The sequence below is a fragment of the Pelophylax lessonae genome, assembly GCF_965119305.1.
Source record: "Pelophylax lessonae genome assembly, chromosome: 3".
Taxonomy (NCBI): Eukaryota; Metazoa; Chordata; class Amphibia; order Anura; family Ranidae; genus Pelophylax; species Pelophylax lessonae.
In genome coordinates this window covers 332,302,947-332,324,093 of record NC_138770.1, presented here as the reverse complement: position 1 = coordinate 332,324,093, position 21,147 = coordinate 332,302,947, and the positions used below count along the sequence as shown (strand labels likewise).

At 40.7% G+C, this 21,147-nt stretch overlaps 1 protein-coding gene across 2 annotated transcripts in view; it reads right to left on the bottom strand.

Annotated features, from left to right (window-relative positions):
- Positions 1-17,268: 17,268 nt before the first annotated feature.
- HCRTR2 (hypocretin receptor 2) overlaps positions 17,269-21,147 on the bottom strand; it is a 131,447-nt gene continuing 127,568 nt past the window's right edge. For both annotated transcript variants that reach the window (XM_082249151.1, XM_082249152.1), the window contains exon 7: positions 17,269-17,717. In XM_082249151.1, coding sequence (XP_082105277.1) covers positions 17,491-17,717 — 227 coding nt within the window. In that variant the 3' untranslated portion in view covers positions 17,269-17,490. The remainder of the gene's footprint in view (positions 17,718-21,147) is intronic.

Below are 21,147 nucleotides of genomic sequence, written 5' to 3'. Positions count from 1 at the left end.
GCACAGCAAGTTGTAAAGTTGTAGGAAAGGCATTAAGGTCAAATCTTTTAGCTTTGGAACCAGTTTCTTTCTCTGCAACAGTCCTAATGTGTAAAGGGTTTAATTTACACCATAAAGCCCATTTCCACCCCCCACCACCCACACATCCCACACCTAGCTAGTCTTCTAAAATCCATAGTTATTTACCCAAATGTATCACCAAATTATCCTTTGCAGCATCTTTTCTATCCTACACTGCATAGAAGCAGAAAAATAAATATTGGGACCCAGTTTTTATTTTTGTTCATAAAAAGGTGTGTTTAGCTAGAAGTGAGTTATGTGGATGATATGTATATTTGTTTTTGTACAGCACTAATCTGTAAAGAGTTTGCTTGCTGCTGTGCAGTGTTAGATAAAACCAACTGTTTAAGGATTTTCTCCATGTTTAGTCACTCCAGGTACTGGCCCTTTAGGTAGTAACTTATTACAGCTGCCCGCATTCTCTACCATATGTAAGCTGGGGAACAGGTAGCAGGTTCAAAGCTCTCTGGGATAAGCAGTCTCTCAGGAACAGATACCAAAGCCAGTGAGGTAGTGAGAAAACAGCGCAGTGTTTATTTGTTATATATACAAGTCTATATACAGGTGCTGTACAGTGTCTCAGAAAACAAACAGGGAAAATAATAATAAAACAAAATCCTAGCCGTGTCTCGGTACTCACTAAACAGGCCCTAATTACCAGGCTGAGCAAGCCCACAGCTTACCAACTTCCACATATGCAACTTGTAAGCTGTTACCAACCTCTTGCTCTAATAGACAGGATGTGTGTGATTTCCCAGGATGAGAGCAGTGGCTGTCTGTCTCAGGTGAGTTTAAATTGGCCTTGGGAGAGGACCAAGATCTGAACTGGATCATGGAGTAGAGATCCCTGAACGTGTATAAAAGGAGCCTGGGAGATGTATAAGCCCTGAACAAGACTTTTCCTGGCTCTCTCTGGGACACCCCGCTACATACCAACCCCCCCTTCCTTGTTTCAACCACAGGGTTGGAACACCTATGGCCCATCAGAAGTGACCACAAGACAGGGCATCTACATTCCCCATCTAAACATCTGGCCTGTGTTTTACTGTGGAGTAATAATCCTGTAGAGCCAGAAACCACCGGTTCACCTGTCTATTAGTCTCCTTCTTTTGCCATCTTTAGCCATCCATTTCAGGGGAGCATGGTCAGTTATTAAATGAAACTGGCGCCCTAACAAATAGTACCTTAGCCTATTCAAGGTCTGCTTTATGACTAAACATTTCCTTTCAATGACTGTATACTTTTTTCTCATGTTCATTGAGTTTTCTGCTCAGGTACACCACCGGGTGTTCTTCCCCATTGTGTACCTGTGACAACACTGCCCCAATACCTAAATCAGATGCATTCATCTGAACCAAAAAAATCATTGGAGAAATCAGGGGAGTACAGCACTGGCTGTGCACACAAAGAGCCTTCTTCAAGACTTGGAAAGTATCCTCTGCTACTGGGGACCATTTCACCATTACTGAGTCTTTCCTTTTCGTAAGGTCAGTCAGTGGGGCAGCTAGACTTGCAAATTTTGCGATAAACCTTTTATAGTAACCTGCAATCCCAAGAAAGGCTCTGGCCTGCTTTTTGTTTGCAGGACGTGGCTATTCTTGGTTGGTTTCTACTTTGTTAAACTGGGGTTTTATGACTCCACAGCCAATAATGTAGCCCAAATACCTGGCTTCCTCTAAACCAATGGTCCATTTTTTTGGGTTCACTGTAAAACATTTGAAGAGGGACACGGGGCAAGTGAGACTCCCAGTCAGTGCTACTGTATGTACCACTACATCATCCATATAGACTGCTGTATTTGCCTTTGAAAAGTCTCAGGCATTTTGCAACCCAAAAGGCATTTTGTTTTGTACTGAAAAGAACCCTCTGTGGTCACAGATGCAGTCTTCTCTTTGTGGCTACCAGTCACGGGTATTTGCCAATATCCTTTGGTCAAGTCCAAAGTGGCCAGGTAGCATGCCTTGCCAATTCAGTCTATAAGTTCATCCATCCTGAGCATTGGGTATGTGTCAAACTTTGTCACTGCATTAAGCTTTCTGAAGTCTTACAAAACCTCCATGTACCATCTGGTTTTGGGACTAACAAAATGGGGCTAGACCAGTTACTATTGGCTTCCTCAATGACATCTAGCTCCAGCATCCTTTTAAATTCATCACTAATGTCTTTTCTCCTAGCTTTGGGAATTTGGTATGGATTGAGCTTGACACGGACCCCAGGTTCAGTAACAATACCATGCTAAATCGCTAAAGTTGTATCAGGTAACTCAAACATTCTCTCTATTCCTTATCAGGAACTCTCTAGCTTCCCGTTTTTGGGAATGCGACAGGGTGTCTGGAATTGTGACCTCTGGGACCAGAGGGCACTCAGTACCCCTAGGCGTAACAGGGACAGACCTTGCTGTCAATGCCAGACTATCCTTTCAGAGCTTTAACATGTTTATATGGTATATCTGCTCGGGCTAACTTTTACCTGGTTGATATACTTTGTAATTTACCTCCCCAACTCTTTCAACTATTTTCAAGTGACCCTGCCACTTAGCCAGAAACTTGCTCTCCACAGTGGGAACAAACACCAGGACCCTGTCGCTAGGTGAAAATACAGGGAGTCGGGGCCCCCCTGTTGTATATTCTTTGTTGGGCTCCGTTCTTTTACCATAAGCATGATTACTGCAATCCTGTCCTGCATTTGAGCGATATGATCAGTGACACTTTTGTGGGGTGTCTTCTCCCCCTCCCAGGTTTCCTTGGCTATGTCTAAGATTCCCTGAGGGTGTCTCCCATAAAGCATCTCAAATGTAGAGTAATCAGTAGAGGACTGGGGTCTCTTCTGATAGCAAACATCAATAACAGAATCAGGAAGTCACCGTTTTTTCCATCCTTGTGAACAATTTTTTTTAACATGCTTTTAATTGAAGCATTCCACCAAGCCATCAGTTTGAGGGTGGTACACAGAGGTTTGCAACTGCGTCACCTTGATTAACTTGCACTACCCTCTAATTATTTGTGACCTAAATGGGGTGCCCTGGTCCGTAAAGACCTCCTTAGGGATCTCAACGGGATTGAACACCATGAACAACCCATTGGCGATGTTCTTAGCACATGCTGTGCATAATGGAACTGCCTCAGGGTAATGGGTAGCAGAATCTTTAAATACAAGAATGTGCTAATGACCCTGGGCAGACTTGTGGAGTGGACCCAGAAGGTGCATGGCAATCCTCTCAAAGGGCACTTCAATAATAGGTAAGGACACTAAAAGACTTTGCAAGTGGGGTAGTGGGGCTGACATTTGACACACAGGACAGGATTGACAATAATTGTCAATATATTTCTGTATCTCGGGCCAGTAAAACCTACTTAACACCCTTTCAGTGGTTTTCTCAAGCCCCAAATGACCTTCTAGCAAGTGTCCATGGGCAAGTTCCAGCATCACTCATCTGTAGGGTTTAGGGACCACCAACTGTTTCACCATTATTTCTATATACTCGAGACAGTTACTGTGACTGAGTCGGGATGATCCCACAGTTCCCAAAACATTGGGAAGTCCCTACCAGTGATGGCCTCGTGCACTAAGTGGGACACAAGTCTGACTGGATGGGTCACTGTACCTAAGTCAGTTTAAAGTTGACAGTAGCTATAGGATACTCCATGTATCCTCATATCCAAATTTCAGTTCTGGCACCAAAAATCCTCCCCCCTGTCTCCTTGCATTGCTTACCACCCACTTCCCCTGGAACAGTCTTACCGGTTGCCTGGGGAGTCTGTGGCTTTGGGTGGAAAGTTTGTGTGGTTGTAGCTGTGGTGACCAGGCTCGGGGTCCCTTTGACTCACCCACTTCTGCAGGGGAAATGGTAGTGACCTCAGGGGTAGGAGAAGAAAAGCAGCACCACCTCAGTGTAGATTAAAAGGTTATTTATTACATAAAAACAACGTAGTAACTCACACAGAGGAAATCGTTGATCAGCAAATGGTCATGGTTCATCTGCAACACTACACTGCAGGGATGTTCGGGAAGTACACTGTGGCGGCCATGGTCCTGGCTGTGCCGGTGGAGTCCGACACTTCCTGTGGTTCTGGCAGCGTTCAGTATCCAGGCTTACATCCAATAGTGGCAGGGGGGTGCTCGCGTTCGGAGCGTGCGTGCTCCTTCCTCAGGCAATGCTGATTTGTGTGACAGGCTGGGAGTTTTATAGCTGAGGGACTCAGGAGGCGGGAGCTTGTTGCTGTGGAGATGCGATATATACAATGAGTCATCAGGTCAGAACAGGAAGTCATATGACAGAAAGTCTCCGGGGGTGGGGGCCTGTTGCTGTGGAGATGCGGTATATACAATGAGTAATCTGGCCGGAAAAGGAAGTCATGTGACAGAGAGTCTCCGGGGGTGGGGGCCTGTTGTGCGACATGTGATGTGATCGGAAAAGGAATCGGTCCTTGACCACACTCTCCACTATTTGTGGCCCAGATAGGAACTCTGGCTGTAGCTATTTCTATACCAAGTGGATTAGGTCAAACATCTGTGATCTTGAAGGGCCTCTCATCTCAGAAGGACCAGCTATTAACCCACTGTGCTCGAATGGCCAAGGTGGCACCAAGACTTTTCAGCATTTCCTGCTTGACCTTCTCATATTCTCTTGCATCTGCAGACTCCAAATTATAATAGGCCTTCTGTGACTCCCCAGTTAGTAAGGGGGAAACCAGTCCTGCCCACTACGTTTTGGGCCAGCCTTCTCTCTCAGCAGTTCTCTCAAAAGTAACCAGAAAGGCCTCTGGGTCATCATCAGCAGTAATCCTGGACAGAAAGTGGCTAAAGGAGCTGTCTCCAACCCATTCGGGTTTAGCAGGAGACTTTTGTGCAAGCGTGTGCACGACCTCAGCCAGCACCTTTCTGTCCATTTCTGCAGCACTGACCAATTTTTCAAACATCAACTGGGTTTGTTCTTGTACAGCACTTATCTGTTTTTGAAGTAAATAGTTTGCTTGCTGCTGTGCAGTGTTAGATAACAACAACTGTTTAACCACTTAAGCCCCGGAAGATTTTACCCCCTTCCTGACCAGGGGGTATTTTGCGATTCGGCACTAAGTGACTTTAACGGACAATTGCGCGGTCGTGCAACACTGTACCCAAATGAAATTGACGTCCTTTTCTTTCCACAAACAGAGCTTTCTTTTGGTGGTATTTGATCACCTGTGCGATTTTTTGATAATGCGCTATAAACAAAAAAATAGCGACAATTTTGCAAAAATAACAATATTTTTCACATTTTTTTTATATGAAATTCCCCAAAAAAATGTAAAAAATCAAAATTTTTTAACATTTTAGGCCAATTTGTTTTCTGCTACATATGTTTGTGTTTTTTTTAACGAGTAATGGCAGCGATCTGCAATTTTTTTTGCGGGACTGCGACATTGCGGCGGACAGATAGGACCCTTGACTGACATTTTTGACACTTTTGGGGGTACCAGTGACATTACTACAGTAATCAGTGCTATACATATGCACTGTAAAAATGACACTGGCAGGGAAGGGGTTAACTTTATTGCAGAAGGAGGGGTTAAGTGTGTCCCTAGGGGCATGCTTCTAACTGTTATGGGATGTGGCTGTTTGTGTAACTACAGAGATAGTGCACAGCAGGACCATATGATCTCTGCACTTACACAAGGGAGAATGACAGACGGCTTTGTTTACATTAGCCGCCTGCCTTTCTCCCTCTGTAACGGACGACCGCGAGTGACCGGCGGACATTTGGTCCGCCGGTCACACGCGCGGGGATCACAGTGAGCGAGCGTGCGCTCGCCCCCTATTGGCTCGCAGGCAAGTGACGTACCCCTACGTCACTTTGCCTACATGGGGCTGACCGCCGCAGCATATGTACTTGCGGCGGTCGGCAAGCGGTTAAGGATTTCCTCCATGTTTAGTTACGCCAGGTACTGACCCTTTAGGTTGTAACTTACTACAGCTGCCTGTATCCTCCACCATATGTAAGCTTGGGAACAGGTAGAAGCAGGTATAAATCTCCCTGGAATAAGCAGTTTCTCAGGAACAGACACCAAATCCAGTGAGGTAATGACAAAACAGGGCGGTGTTTATTTGTGATAATACAAGTCTCTATACAAGTACTGTACAGTGTCCCAGAAAATAGACAGGGAAAATAATAGCAAAACAAAAACCTAGTCGTGTCTCGGCACTCACTATACAAAATATAGGCTCTAATTACCAGGCTGAGCAAGCCTACGGCTTGTCAGCTTCCACATATACAACTTGTTAGCTGTAACCAACCTCTTACTCTCACAGACAGGACTTGTCTGATTTCCCAGTATGAGAGCACTATTTATTTTTATTTTTTTAATTATCAGGGACTGCAAATTTTGTAGCTTGCCTTTTGTTCTTCCCTTAGATGTATTCAGGAATGCCACACCTCAAAACAAAGTTAAATAGAAAACCATACATTTATTTAAAACATGTTGCATATTTAAAGCAGGCATGTACATTTTTTTTTGCATTGGAAAATAAATAAATGTGCATGCTGATGTAATTGTCATACATTTAAAACACAGTGCTGTATGAGACTTTAACGTGAATGTCAGGCGAATAAATAACATTTTTAAATCTGCATTAGATTTACAGAAATACTACATCTGATCACAAATCTTTTATTACTGTATATACATTTTTGTGTACTGTACAATAAATATCAAATGCAGCTAACATATTTATTTTAGAAAAAAGGAGTTTTTAGAATTCTTAATAGAAGCTTTTTTGCATTTCTGATTTAATAAAAAAAAAGGGAGAATGAAAAATAAAAGGTATTTGAGGTCATTTATTAAAACTGGACAAAAAAAGGGAAGCAGTGAAGTGTGTTTAACAACTTTAGCTTATTCTGTTGTGTGATCATTTTATAATTCTTATCAAGAGGTTACAATGATTAAATTGTTAGGTATTGTTACTGTTGTAATGTACTCTAATAATTTCCTAAATAATTTGTTTTTGTTGGTTGAGGGCGTTTATGGAATGGGATGAGCTTTAGCTTTAGGTCAATCATGAGTTTAATGTCTAAACTTGCCCCCCCCCCCCCCCCCCCAAACCTCCAGCTGCTGTAGTTGGAAGTGATTAATTTTATGTAGGTTTGATATAGACACTAAATGGCAGCTTCTCTTCATCTGCTGGCTTGTTTAAAAATGTAAACAAGCTTGTGGGTATCTTGGGTAATGTAATTTACCAAATATGTTCATGGCCATATTTGGTCAATGGGGTTGATTTAATGAAGGCAAATAGACTGTTCACTTTGCAAGAGAAGTTGCACTTTGCACAGTAATTTAACCCAAAGCTTAGTGAATGTGGTGAAGTTTCACTTTGCAAATAATACCTAATCACCTGCATGAAAAATACAAAAAATAGCATTTTTAGCACACTATTGGATGATGATAGTCAGCAGAGCTTCACCTCATTCACAAGCTCTGGGCAAAATTCCTTCCCATAGTCCAACATCCCTTGTAAAATAAACAGCTAATCTGTGTCTAGAAAATAAACCCTAGTGAGTTAGCCAGGATCCCTGCTAGTTTGTTGACATTTAGCATCAAGACAGGAAGTTGTCATTTGGGAATAGTGAAAGGAGTTTATTGTTGTAGCGTGGGTTGCTGAGTTGACAGGTCCTTAAGCATCATTCGCTGTGATTGACGACAGGAGGCAGGGCACATTTCCTCCCCCTCCCTTCCCCCACCACCAGTAAGGCAGCTTCCTAATTTTGAAGGCATGTGGCCTGGTTCAGGAAAGTGAGGCCACATACTAGCTTCCTCTCCCTTTCTGGCTAATCAGCCTGCATACCCCAATAGGGTTTGGAATGGATTTTGAGGGAATCCCCATACAAACAAACAAAAAAAATAGCTTGAGGCCCTCTGTATAAAGTTCTAGTATTGAGTCTAAGACAGACTCTATGCAATAAACACAAAAAAATCTTGTCCTTTTCAAAACCCATACCATGGCCCCTGGCTGGCAAACAAAGGGGGGCCGTAGGCATGTGGGACCCTTTTCTGAAAAACACAGGGACTAGGTGTTTTGCCAAGGGTAAGGGCTGGTAAGGCATCCTCGCAATGTTAAGGACATGTGGAAGGGGCTGCACTTTCACGATGCCTTTCTTGGCTAGACAGGCTGCATGCACGTATAAGAGTCTGATATGGGTTTTTAAAAACGTATACCAGACCTCATTAGGGATAAAGGTCTTGTATAGATTTTGAGGAGGATCCAATGCTGTTTTTTTTTTTTTGTTTTTTTCAATACATTCAAGCATGCAGGCTGGCTGGCCAAGAAAGGAAAGGGCAGCTAGCCTGTGGCCCCACCCTCCTTACCCATACAAGGGCCCATGTCCTCAAAAGTAGGAGAGTGTCTTGCCAAGGCACCCCGCAAGTGGATAAGGGTCTGGTATTATGGATTTTGAAAGGGGCACTCTACTGTTTGTTAAAAACAGATAAAAGTTGGTTGGGTAATATTGCTTTTTTTTTCTTTCGTAATGTAACAGTTGCTGGAGTAGATCCTACAGATGATAGATCTAAACAATATTAAAGTAGGAATAAATATCTCTAAACCCTGCATAATTTATTTTTTTTACAGAACACTAACACAAGTTGATGTTACAATAAAGATTTTAGTTTTGGGGGTTCCTTTCAGAGACCTTTTGGTCTACCATGTAAAAGCTCTAGGTTGTTTGAGCTCTTGCCCTAGTACCCACATTATTGGAAGGGTATCGCTGGCCAGCTGGATGTCATTAGCTAAAAAATTAGAAAAAATAAAAAGTTAATTGTAGAATAGTGACAGTCGTGCTTGTTTTACTACTGTCATTGTGGTTCTAGGGTTGTCATTTCTTGAGAGCTTGACAAGACTGCGTAAGCAATAGACTGTGTAGGACAATTCTAAAAATCTGAAAATGAGCTAGCTGAATCAGTTAAAACCTGATCTTCCTCTTTTTATGTAGAGAGGTTAAGGAACTGGGTAATCATGGTACATATGTGTCACAACAGCTGAATTGTGAAGTTAATTGTAGTGGGTTCAATGAGGTGTATTATACATACTTATGCAAAGTTTAGACATGGGTGTTCATTAAATGGGTCATACTGTAAAAAGCTAATAGCAAAGACTTTCTTAAAATAATTAACCGAAAAACACTGGCAAAGAAGAAAATACTGGGGGATCTTCTAAGTGCAGCAATTAAAAATCATAAATTAATTGCAGTCAAGGAAACTGAAACCATATTTGTATTTTCTTTTTTTAAATCCTTTCAGAGGTAACTTGCAACTGACCTCCTGCTTTGTTCAAAGCAGGATTTTTTTAAAAGAAAGTTTTAAGGAAAGCTGTAAAGCATAGCATGTAAAACAAATAAGGTGCATATCACTGTTTTCACACATTTACTGTAGGTTAAGTCATGACATTGCTCAGCATCAGAAAACTTTAAAAGTGTTTTGCTAGCAAGACTCTTTTAGAAGTTGGTTTATCCTTTAGAGAAATAGTAAATAACCTTGATATCAAAACTGGAGATGTATTCAGTACGTGTCTAGTAGGTATCTGGAAAAAAATGTATTTTATTTTCTGTACAATATGATCCAAGGCTGGAATTCAATAGAACTCAATACAGCAGAATTCAGTATGGACTGGAACACGCAAGATACCTGAGTTCAAAGCCGTGCCAGAACATTACTTAAGCCACTAAATCTTAGAACACAGTTATACAACGAAAGATTTTTACATTCAAGTTAAATCATAGCTTAAGATGATAAATATATATTATTGTTCTGATATGGGTGTGGATAAAAACGAATAGCATCTAAATAGTGTTAATAGGTATGCACAGTTATTTTATTGGGAAAAGCCTAATTTATACAATAAACTGACCAGGCATGCAGCTACTGTAGATGGTTATCATACTCAGTCTAGACTCATCACTTAGTTTGATCTCACCTTTGTTGCAATCATTAGATCCTTAATAATATTGGGACAGGGCATAAATCTTTAGTAAATGAAAAAGTACACTAAAAGGTGACTGACAAATCAAAGGTAAAGGAGAAGTGTGAGAATTAAAAAAAAAAACAAAAACAAACATAATACTTACCTCTAAGGTTGCAGCATCACTGCAGGCTCGAGGACTGAGGACTGGGCAATCAAGTGACTGCTGATCGCTCAGTTCTCAGTCGACTCTGGAATCTGTCCAGCTGTAACCCTAAAAACAAAAAATGATCCTGTTTCCCTAATACATGATATACAGCACAGTGCTTCTGCAGTGTAATTTTCCCCATTCTATGCTGTAAAATACCTTGTTGATCTTGCCTGCTCCTGTGTCCTCCTAGGTGTGCTGACCATGGTAATCATGGCTGCTGATCCATGATACCATGGTCCGTTTACGTGTCTCTGTCATACCGCTGTGTGGTCAGTCTCTCCCTCTTCTCTCCCTCCCTGCCCATCAGCACAATAAGCTGTGTTCTAAGAGCTGATCTGCTCCCCTCCCTTCCTGCCACTGTTCCTTGTGCCTGTAAAGTCACTGAGTATAATTACCGAAATCCCCACTTTTATAGCAAGCTATATTGTACAGTGTATGTTTACTTTAAAATTATGAAGCTAAATATTTTATTTTGCAGCGCCGCTGTGTGGTCATGTGACCCTCGGCTGATGTCAGAGGGGAGTCTCAGCCCCTCCCACTGTAGTCCTTCGATCAGAGAAGGAGAGTGGACAGAGGTCATGTGACCGCACAGCAGCGCTTTGAAATAAGGTACTTATAATACAGATCTTTATACTTATTATAAAGATACTTATAAATTAAAAAAAAAAACACATACACTGTACAATATAGCTAACAGAGGGGATTCCAGTAATTATGCTTAGTGACTTTACAACCACTTTAACTTTCTTGCTTGCCCATGCTTACAAAATGTTACAGGCTTTAAAACATAGCAGCTACCCTTAGTGAAATACTAAGGACAGATAATATTCCAGCATAAAACAAACAGTATGTTAATACAAACTGAGCAAAGAAAATTAAAGTTGCCTTTTTATTCTATGACACTCAATATTCCATAACTGGAGAAAGAAAAACTGGACCTAATCAAGCCTATTTTTTTATTCTCAAGAAAACAGAATAAGAAATTTGATTGGCCACTATGGACAAGCTTTCCTCTCTATAGTTTATGAACTGTATTTTCTCTGGTTTTTAAACCAATACATTATAAATGTATGTTTTGTTTTAACATTTGTGAAAATTTAAGGCCCCTTTCACACTGTAGAGTCCATCGGTGGAATCTGTTTATCTCAGCGGGGGATCGATCTGCCGATCCCCCACTGAGCAGGCGGATGGCTGCTCTGTCTTTGCGCTGTGTGTGGAGACAGAGCTGTCAGGTCCCCGCTGTTCTCTATGGGGGAATCGGATGGGAACGGATCGTCTGTCTGTTCTCATCCGATCCCATACGATCAGATCAGCTGGACGGATGGAAAATAGGGTTTCGTTCCATCCAGATTTTACGGATCGGATCAGATGTCAGCGGACATGTCTCTGCTGACATCTGATGCCCCATACAGATGCATGGGGCATCCGTTCAGATCCACCTGAAAAACGAACAGATGGATCTGAATGGTCCGCCTGTGTAAAGGGGCCTAAGTCCCAACTCAAACACATTATTGTCAGAGGTAAAAAAAAAAAAAAATCAGAACCTAAAAACAACACTAAATTAATACAATCATAATGTGTTTCAAGTTTTGCAGGCTTACATTCAGTACCTATATCATAATTCAAAACATTAATATTTCTGGGTTTTATTGCTCTTATTTGTAGATAAAACACGCAACGTACAATATCTTTTTGCTCACTATTTTCTAAAATGGCTTCAGTATTTTCTTTGCCATGTCTAATATACAATCTTAAATATGATTCTGTGGCCCTTTTGCTTTTTTATAACCAGCAAGTGTTGATTATAAATAGAGAGACTTTAACAACATTTAAATATATGTTTCAAGAAAATGTCAAAACAGATATTTATTAACCTTATATATTAATTTATTTACCTCCAGGCCAATTCTTACATTTCTGTCGAACATGTAAAAATCAGCATTTATTTGCTAAATAAATTACTTAGATCACTCAAACATTATATATTTTTTGAAAGCAGAGACCCTGGAGAATAGAATGATAGTTGTAGCAATTTTTTTATGTTGCATGATATTTGTGTGATCGGTTTGATCAGATACTTTACAAGCCGGTAACGACTTGTAAACATCAAACCGAAACTGGAAGTGACAAATTCCTTGTCCCTTTTGGTTTCTTACATCACAAAGGGAATGCGGGTATAGATGTACCTTCCTTCCCTTCTCACAGTATATGGACACTGAACGGTGGTGGTAACAAGCTCCCTGATTGCTCAGGACAGCCCTCTAAAGACAGCAGAAAGCAGTGAGAGTGGCTGCGTAGCCACGTGGATCGCTTGAGTGGCTGTATAACCACTTGGATTACTTCAACAAGAAAACACATCACTGGCAGAAAATTTTGATAGCAGGATGATGATGCCTGCAGGTACAGGGTGTTACACGCACTGTGCAGCCAGCGGATCACTTCCACACACCCCTTGATATATACATGTCACACTCTTGTCACAAAATAACACATTCTGGGCACTACTGTAGCATTAACACCCCACCAGGAATCCCAGGTGATGTCATTGATAAAATTTTGTTATGACCATAATTGATCAATGACATCACCCATATTCCTCTCATTGTGTTTACATTACCGCAGTACCTGGAATTATTTATTTAGTGAAGGTAATGCATTCTGTAAAGATTGCCGGGTGATGAGCCATCATGACTGAAGTGAATGATGTGATTGGTATGGATTTACTTAAGGGAGCATTAGTATAACCTGTTTTGGTTATTTCAATTAAAGGATGTTTTATCTTCTTGAGTGAATGAATAAGGGGTACTAATGTACCACTGTACTCTTTCCTCTTGGAGGGGGTGGCTATCCGGGTGTCCCCATTATTTAAAAGGGGTTTCCAGATTCCAGGGTTTTCCAAAATACCCCCACCCCTTTCTTCTTGGGGCATCAGAGGTGGGGAACAGAACCTTGTCCCTGAACACTGGGACAAGAGTGCTTTCCAAGAGAGGTGTTACCACTCTTTCCTTGTAGCATATCCCCCTCAGTGTTTAAAGGTATGTGGCCTGGTCTGGTACAGAAAGAGAAGCAGAATGCTTGCTGGGCTCCCTTTTTTTGTCAACCAGACTGCATGCCTGATTAAGGGTCTGTTTAGAAACTTTAGAGGAACCCCACACATTTTTTTCCATTTTTTTTTTTAAATAAATGTGTACTGTCACCTGAGAAATGTCCTAATTTCAGCTTGTTCGATTAGGCCTGGTTCACACATATGCAGGTTGCAGTTTGCATATTCCAGGTGCATTTTGTTTTTTTCAATACACATTTTTGATCCATTGAAGTCTATAGAACAAAAAAACAGAAAGAAGTCCCTTGCTCTTTCCAAAAAATGAACAGAGGTGAACGCGACACATAGGAAACCATGTTAAATAGACTGTAGTGCATTTCTGCAAAACTGAAAATGCCCAAAAAATTCCTAGGTGTGAACCAGGCCTAAAACGTTGACAATAAAACCTAGAAGCTGATTGGTTACTATGCATAGATGCACCAGATTCTGTGTGCACCTGTTTAATAAATCTCCCCTAGAGTGTCTCCAAGTGGAGATGCCCATCCTGGTATACAAACAGGTTTTTGCTTCCTCATATAAAAACCTCTAGCAAGAAGAAGAGTGACCAGCAAAATAGTGACATTTCTAAATTTGCTTCAAAGATTGAGATTAGTAGTCACAGGCCTCTCAAACGGCAAGCATACAACAATAAGGCTGTAAGAACAGGAGTGTCTAGGCACCCCTACATACCATGAAGTGTACTGATGATTTTTCACATGGAATCCCAGACAAAAAGTAAACTTTACAGGGTAGTGGTTATGCAGAAGTTTTCACTTTTTGAGTTTAGGCCCACTTTACAGGCAAACTCCATCCCAAACCTTTTATCTTATTTTTTTGTAGAGCTGGTAAAGTTTTTTTTGTTGTCTGTTGCCCTATAGGGAGTGTTTCCACTTACTTCTGGTCAGGAGAGGATGTATAGGGAAACCACTCCTGTGAAAGAATAATTAAAAACTAAAATACATTTTTAGCACAATTGGGAAGTTTGACCTTTTGTCAATGTTTTTATTGTTTGTTGCACGTTCATGTCCCATTGAGAACCATTGACCCCTGCCCACCTTTACCATCTTCTTCCCTGATCTAACCAAAGCTAAAAAAAATTGACTTGGGTTATATTTTTAGTGTAGCAATAGTGTGCGAACCAGTACAAGCTGCACTATAGACCTAAATGCATCAAGGAATTATGTAACTGCTCTTAATGACTACTATTAACTGTATATAAACCTTCAGTTTCTGGCTGTACCATCTGAACACATCCTTTGTGATATGCAAGCTGGGTTTCCAGCCAGGCAAAACTGTGGTATTTGTGGCACACCAGGGGGTGGATGCAGGGTGGTGTTTGGAGGATTTGATACATTTTCTCTGTTTCCATGTTTTGAAAGAGGGTATAATACATTCATTTGTTCAAGTGCCAGGCAATCAAGTGGTTTACACTGTAACATATTAAAAAATGCAATGATTGTCAATTTAGAAAAAATTTATGCTATGAGCATTCTGGCCCAGTAGTAAGAGGCAATTCACACTGCTGCGGACATGGGTCAACACATGGACACATAGAAAACAATTGTTTTCTATGTGTTCTGTTCACACAGCAAAACTGCGTTGACCTGAGTTTCATCATTCCATTATTTAAAAAAAATTAAAAAAGAGAATCAATTATTTTAATTACCAGTAACATCCAATAAGCAATCATAATATCATAAAGTACATGCACAAAAAACATTGCTCCTCAAAATTGTATTAACATTTGTTCCTGGAGACATAGACGGGAGGGGGGGTTGTTCTAACGGATAACTAAAATACAGTGTAAAAAAAAGGTTGCATGCACTGCTTACTGCAGCCATGAGTTAATAAACTGCCTGTTTTTGGAATAAATAAATAAATAAACTGCCTGTCGTAAAAGCAGCAAATGTGAACCCAGTTATTGACAGGTGTGCAAAGTTTAGCAAGCAGTGTTGAAACAAACCACAGTAATTAAATAAAGCTTTGGGCAAAATTGTATGTTAGCTAGCCACTGTTGGTGTTTTCACATTTTTTTCACATTTCCCTTTAGGAAAAAGTTCTCAAAGACATCCGTTTGCATTAGCTCAATGTCATGTATTTGTTTTGATTCCCCAAACACCTAGAAGGTAATTTACCAGTAGGTGTACATTGAACACGGCCATGCAAAACCTCTATTAAATTTAGGCTCCGTTCACATGTAGGCGTTTTTGGGCATTTTTGGGGAGTTTTTCTGCTCTAGGATCAGCTCCCAAAACGCCCAACAAGACAAATCCTATTAATTTCAATGACCCCTGTTCACATCTGAGCGTTTTGACGCTGTGGGCAAAACGCCCAACACTCAAAAAAGTACATGAGCTTCTTTTTGGGCAGATTACAGGCGTTTTCCATTGGTCTCTATTCAATCTAAAAATGCCTGCACAAAAATCGCGGTAAAAATCGCAGTGAAAACCGCGGTAAAAATCGCGGTAAAATCGTGGTAAAAAACGCGCGAAAACGCTACGCTCAGGTGTGAATGTAGCCTTAGAGATCTAAAGAAAACATTTATGTTGAGGGTAACCAAAAATAAAATAAAATTTGCTTGTAATATGAATTAGTATGAGCTAGACTACAGCATTTACTTTTTTATCTCCATGCACTGCTGTAAAGCATTTATAGCTCATTTAAAAAAATGCCTCTATGTGATGATAATGAAGAAAAGGGTTCGTACAGTTAAAGAGAAATTCCAAACGAGTAGCTAAATATGCAGTTGAAAAACATAATGTCAATTTGTGCTGTTTTTGTCTGAAAAATGATTTTTAAAGCGTGGAAAACTTGAAAATTATCCATTGCAGTGGGGCTGTACCTGCACTGCAGGGGTAATTGCTCATTCAGGTCTAGGGGACATGTTAAAGTAGACTTACTTACCTGAGTCACTGCTGCTCCTCCACTTTGCTAGACCCTTCCCCGCTCTGTCACCAAGAGCAATGCAGGGTCTATAGCCCTGTATTGGAAGTGATGACAGGTGCGTCAGTCCAATGCCAGAGTGTGGGTCAGCACCACCCACTGGGGGAACAAAGGATCAGGTAAGTAAATGCGTTTTTTCTCTTCAGTACATCAAATAAGTAATTACCTCTTGCAATGAGTGCATAACCCCACTGAAAGAGATAATTCTCCAAATCTCTTGGGCTTTAATTCTGTAAAGCCAGTTTTTAGCACAGATTGGACAATGAAGGAGCATTGTTGGCCCATTCACTGCCAGCGCAAGTGTCCTGCACAATCTATTTGACTCTTTGTACTGGATCCCACTCTTCTAGTCTTACTGAGCAGGGGATGCTGGTGGCAAGAAATTGTCCTGGAGCATGGAGCTCTAGCAGCTTTAACGGAGTAACTATACATTCTATAATAAGATCATTTAACACCTATTTGTAAATGCTAGCAATAAATCCTCTACAGTATTGATTTCTGCTATATATACTATATATATATATATATATATATATATATATATATATATATACAGTTATCAAAGTGCATATTCTAACTCAAAATGCAGCACAAAGATGGGATATCCTTTAACCCTTACACAGAGCTGCATATTTTGAAAAGACAGTATCTGTCAAAAAAATAAAAAAAAGATCACTAAAACCTTGTTTCAGTATTTTAGTACTGATGATCACTTTATCTATACTGTTAACCAAACTGGTTGCATCTGGAAAAAAAAAACAAAACAAAATGAATGTTGATCTCAATAATTTGGGAATTTATATAAAAATACTGACGTTGCGGGGTATTCAAATAAACTTTTGGAAAGAAAAGTGAAATCACAGCAAGTCATCAAAGCTGCCAATTCCTACTGTAGTTATGTTACTATAGAGTTGTGTTGTTCCTGGACAAAACATTGTGTTTTTATTTTCCTCCACTTTTACAGAATATCTAAATACTTTGAAGTTTTTTTTTTTTCTTTTTTTTTTTTTTTTAATAAAAGAAAGCTTTTATCCACCACGCCACCTTTGTACTCCAAATGTATGGCTTGTCATAACATTGTTAAATTGCAATGATAAAGCATTTGCTTTGACAACATGCCTGATCATGGCTCTGCCTTGGATAAACCAAAACATATAAAAAAGCAAAAAACAAAGTGCTGAGCAGTAATGTAAGATGAAAAATATATTTTGTTACACAGCTGAATTGTATGTATATTTGTCTCTTTGTTTGAACACTTGCAGTTTCTTTACCAGTTGTTAACTGCTCCGGAACCATTTGGGTTCATAGTGCTCAGATTAGTTAGAACAACATTTTCTGAAATTCTTGAGACATTATCAAAGTTGCTGATCTGTGTAGTCAGTGATTTTCTGCTTTCAGTGCTGGCTCTTCCTCGAATGAGGTGATCATCTTGAGGTTTTTGGACACCAATGCAACAACATGCAAAAGCTGCTTTGAATTCCTCTCTAAATTTACCTGTCAAGAAAAAAACAAAAAAAAACAAAAAAAAAACATTAAATATATTCTTTTTACTGAGCAATTCAGGTCCCCTAAATGGGTAGTTATAATTAACCATTTTCAGTTACTGTAGTGAATCTGTGTTCATGTCAAACATTTAGGGACTGGAATGGGAAGTTTAGTTACATTTACCTGCCCATGACTAGGTGTCTGCTATTGCAAATTGACCTTTTCACTGCCAGAGCCATTTTTGCATTTTTTTGCATATTTTAAAATAATAATTTTAGGCCTGAAGATTAGTTAAAATCCCAAAGAGCAGTGACGGAATTACCAGGGTCACAAAGGTTGCACTTTCGACCGGACCCTGCTATTCTGCCACTGTGGGGGTTGCTAACTTCTTCATTAGTTATGCTCAGGTCAAGACAGGGGAGACAGTTCACTCACTGCACAGCACAGCGGACTGCCCACACCTCTCTACTGCGGGTCCTCCCATTCAGTTTAGCAGCCATCAGAGAGAGCAGAATTAAGAAGAGAGTCAGCTTACCCAGTACAGGGAAGGAGGGAAACTGGAGGATGCCGCAGCTGCTGTGTGAGGAGACCCTGTCTATGTCAGCAGAGACGAATGGAGCAGAGGGAGCCGATAGGGACAAGGAGCATTGCAGGGGGAGCCGAGTGGACACTGAAAGCAAGTAAGTGTGACTGATCCAGACACCCAGCACTGCCACTGAACCCAATCCCCACCACCACTACTGATTCCATTCTCCTCAGCATTGCCACTTATCCCACCCCCCCCAGCACTGCCACTCATCCAATTCTCCCACCACCACTGCAACTCATCTCCTGCTCCAGCAGCACTACCACTCATCCCATCCTCACACCAGCATTGCCACTCTTCCCATCCTTCCAGAAGCACTGCCCGGTCCCCTGCACAATCGGCTGCAGGAGGAAAATGAAAGGGACGGGTTCCTCGACATGCCACCCTGCCGCCCCTTCTATTCACCTTCTAGTGCCCCAAGTTCCTGTGTACTCCCCCCTATCCCATCTGTCAGGATGCTCCATACCGATCACTGACTCATTTATAACTGAAACATAATAAACTGTGTTTACTATGCTTCAGTTTTTAAGTCTGTTTAGACCCTTGCTGTTTTACCAAAACCCTCTAACGGGGCTCCTAAAAAATTGTAAAAAATAATGAAAAAATAAAATTGAAAAAAAAATTAAATAAAATGGTAAAAAATTATAAAAAATAGAAAAAAAAAAAAGACACCATTGGCGGAACTATCGGGGCATACTGAAACTGTGAGGGGGGCTCGGCTGGGGGTCAAAAAAGTTTCTAAAGTTTCTTTTACTGGGGCCCTGAAGCTTCACAGTTACAGCTCTGCCAAGGAGAAGGGATGAGCTTTGAGTAGAATGTAAGTTTGACTTGAACATGGGCTGTTCGCTCGTTCGTCACATGGCGAACAAATGGGCTTCTTTGTGGGAACTTTGAGTTCCCGCATTAACATGTACTCTGCCCTCTGATTCCAATAAATCACCTGCTGGCCACAGCCATCTCATTGCAAGCCTAGTATTTTACCACCCACTTGGAAGAAAAATATATTTAAAATATATTTAAAAAAACATTCTTAATTTATTTTTCCAATATATATTGGAAATATATTTGAAATGCTACAATTTTGGCCATATTCAATATATTTATAAAAAATTTTCCCTAAATATATTGGAAATATATTTTTCTTCCATATGGGCACCTATGCCACCGTTAAGCCTGCTTAAGCTGAACACACTCTCCCCAACTTTTATCTCATCCACTGTGTGTAGGGTGAGATAGGAGTTAGTTAGTTAGGCAGGGAAAGTGTGTTTAGCCTAAGCATACTTGACAGTGATGTAGCTTGTAGAGTTCCAGACTTGCAATTGCGAGGTTGTGTGTTTGGATCCCATGTCCAGCGGGTGATTTAAAAGTGGAATTTTATAGTTAATAATTCATTGCCGCAGGGAGAGAGAATTTTGCTTTTTACAGATTGTTGAGATCAGGTGCAGTGTATACCATAAAGTTATATATATATATATATATATATATATATATATATATATATATATAGGCACTTCCGTTTATATCAGTTTATGTCAGTATTGCTGAAAAAAATGGCAAGGGGTCCCCCCAGTCCATATTATGTCCCTCGGGTTCTGCCCCCCAACCCCAAAGCACCCAAAAACCGTGGGAATCTGGCAGCCCCCCCTATGTGAATGGATATCGGGTACCCCTACCCATTCAACAAAAAAGTGTACAAAAAAAAAATAAAGACAAAAGCCAGTTTTGGAAAGTCCATTATTAAAAAATAAAAAAATATTGTGTCCCTCGATGATCAGTCGCCCGCCTGCCCGAAAGATAGAAAAAAAAAAAAAAAAGAAGCTCCTGCTTCTACAGACGTTTCCCATGCTCGGAGCTGTTTTGATTTTGACAGCTCTTTTATTAGGGACCTGACATCACAAGCCGCCCCACAATGCACTGCTCAGGTGCAGTGAATAAATTACTGAATCATGTAATTTATTCACTGCACCTGAGCAGTGCATTGTGGGGCAGCTTGTGATGTCAGGTCCCTATAAAAGAGCTGTTAATATCAAAACAGCTCATAGCGCGAAAAGCGTCCAGAGAAGCAGGAGCTTCTTTTTTTTTCCTCTATTTTTTGGGCGGGCGGGAGGGCAGGTGACTGATCATTGGGGGGCACTATTTTTTAATTTTTTTAATAAAGGAATTTTCCAAAACTGGCTTTTGTCTTTATTTTTTTGTACACTTTTTTGGTGAATGGGTAGGGGTACGATGTACCCAGTATCCACTCACACAGGGGGAGAACGGGATCTGGGGGCTGATTCCAATAAGCCTCCCCCCCGCAGACCCCCACGACCACAGCCCCCGGTTGTCAGCAAGAGACCCCTGTCCCCATCAACATGGAGGCAAGGTGCTTTGGGGTGGGGGGCAGCTTGTTCACTCGCCCCTACCCCCATCCTGGCCAGCCAGGCTCTGTGCTCGGATTAGGGTCTGGTATGGATTTTAGGGGGAACCCCACAACATTTTTTTTTAATTTGGCGTGGGGTTCCCCTTAAAATCAATACCAGACCCGAGGGGTCTGGTATGGATTTTGGGGGGGACCCCATGCCATTTTTTTCATTTTTTTTATCTGTATTGCCGGGAGCCGACAATACATTACAGCCGCAAGCAAGTTTAAATTAAATTTTTTCCTTTAGAAATGTCAGTATATCTGCAGCAGGCTACAAACATTGCACAAATGTGCTACTTTACAGGAACATTAAAGGGGCCCCCAGGCACGATATTTAAAGGAATTTTTTATTTTTATTGTTTCACTTTAAGCATTATTAAAATCACTGCTCCTGTAAAAAAAATTGTTTAAAAAAAAAGTTTTGCATCGATTCATGTCCCCCAGGGCAG